This window comes from Calidris pugnax, unplaced genomic scaffold (genome assembly GCF_001431845.1).
Source record: "Calidris pugnax isolate Ruff unplaced genomic scaffold, ASM143184v1 scaffold1820, whole genome shotgun sequence".
In the NCBI taxonomy this organism is placed as follows: Eukaryota; Metazoa; Chordata; class Aves; order Charadriiformes; family Scolopacidae; genus Calidris; species Calidris pugnax.
In genome coordinates this window covers 172-1,156 of record NW_015092224.1, presented here as the reverse complement: position 1 = coordinate 1,156, position 985 = coordinate 172, and the positions used below count along the sequence as shown (strand labels likewise).

Here is a 985-nt window from a genome sequence, read left to right as displayed (position 1 = left end):
TCCTACCTCAGGGAAGTTGGGCTCGTTGTGGCCGGTGTCTGTTTAGTCTTTGGCTGTTTTGTTTTCATTGTGGTGTCCTATGTGCAGATCTTCAGGGCTGTGCTGGACCGCTACGTTGCCATCTGCAAACCCCTGCACTACGGGACCCTCCTGGGCAGCAGAGCTTGTGTCCACATGGCAACAGCTGCCTGGGGCAGTGGGTTTCTCCATGCTCTCCTGCACACGGCCAGTACATTTTCCCTACCTCTCTGCGAGGGCAATGTCCTGGACCAGTTCTTCTGTGAAATCCCCCAGATCCTCAAGCTTTCCTGCTCAGACTCCTACCTCAGGGAAGTTGGGCTTATTGTGGCCGGTGTCTGTTTAGTCTTTGACTGTTTTGTGTTCATTGTGGTGTCCTATGTGCAGATCTTCAGGGCTGTGCTGATGATCCCCTCTGAGCAGGGACGGCACAAAGCCTTCTCCACGTGCCTCCCTCACCTGGCCGCGGTCTCCCTGACTGTCAGCACTGGCTTCTTTGCCTACCTGAAGCCCCTCTCCATTTCATCTCCATCCCTTGATCTGCTGTTGGCAGTTCTATACACAGTGGTGCCTCCAGCAGTGAACCCCCTCATCTACAGCATGAGGAACCAGGAACTCAAGGAAGCCCTAAGGAAACTGATGACTGGTTGCTTTTCAGAAGCAGCAGTGAAACCCCCATCGGCTTTTGCACATCGCTCATAATGTAACTCATTATAGGCCCACCCTGTCTTTTGTTGGTTTTTTTGGCTTTGTTTCTTTCTTTTTTAGATTTTCTTGGTTGTGTTCTTGCTGTCTACAAAATAAACGAAAGGTTATTCTTCATCCTATTTCCATGTCAGTATTTTCATGTCTTGCGTGACCCAGAGACTTTCTGTAAAGAAGGAGCTGTTCTCTCTTTGTGTTTACACAAAATAAAGATCCTGCACAGATGTCTTTGTCCAAGATCCTTTCTGTGTCACCTTCTCTG

General features: G+C 49.4%; 1 protein-coding gene across 1 annotated transcript; it reads left to right on the top strand.

Moving 5' to 3' along the window:
- Positions 1 to 87: 87 nt before the first annotated feature.
- LOC106900285 (olfactory receptor 14A16-like) lies at positions 88 to 720 on the top strand (the record flags this gene model as incomplete). The annotated part of the gene is made up of 1 exon (XM_014962299.1): positions 88 to 720. A coding segment is annotated over one exon (633 nt), but the record flags the coding sequence as incomplete, so codon positions are not given.
- Between the last annotated feature and the right edge of the window lie 265 nt (positions 721 to 985).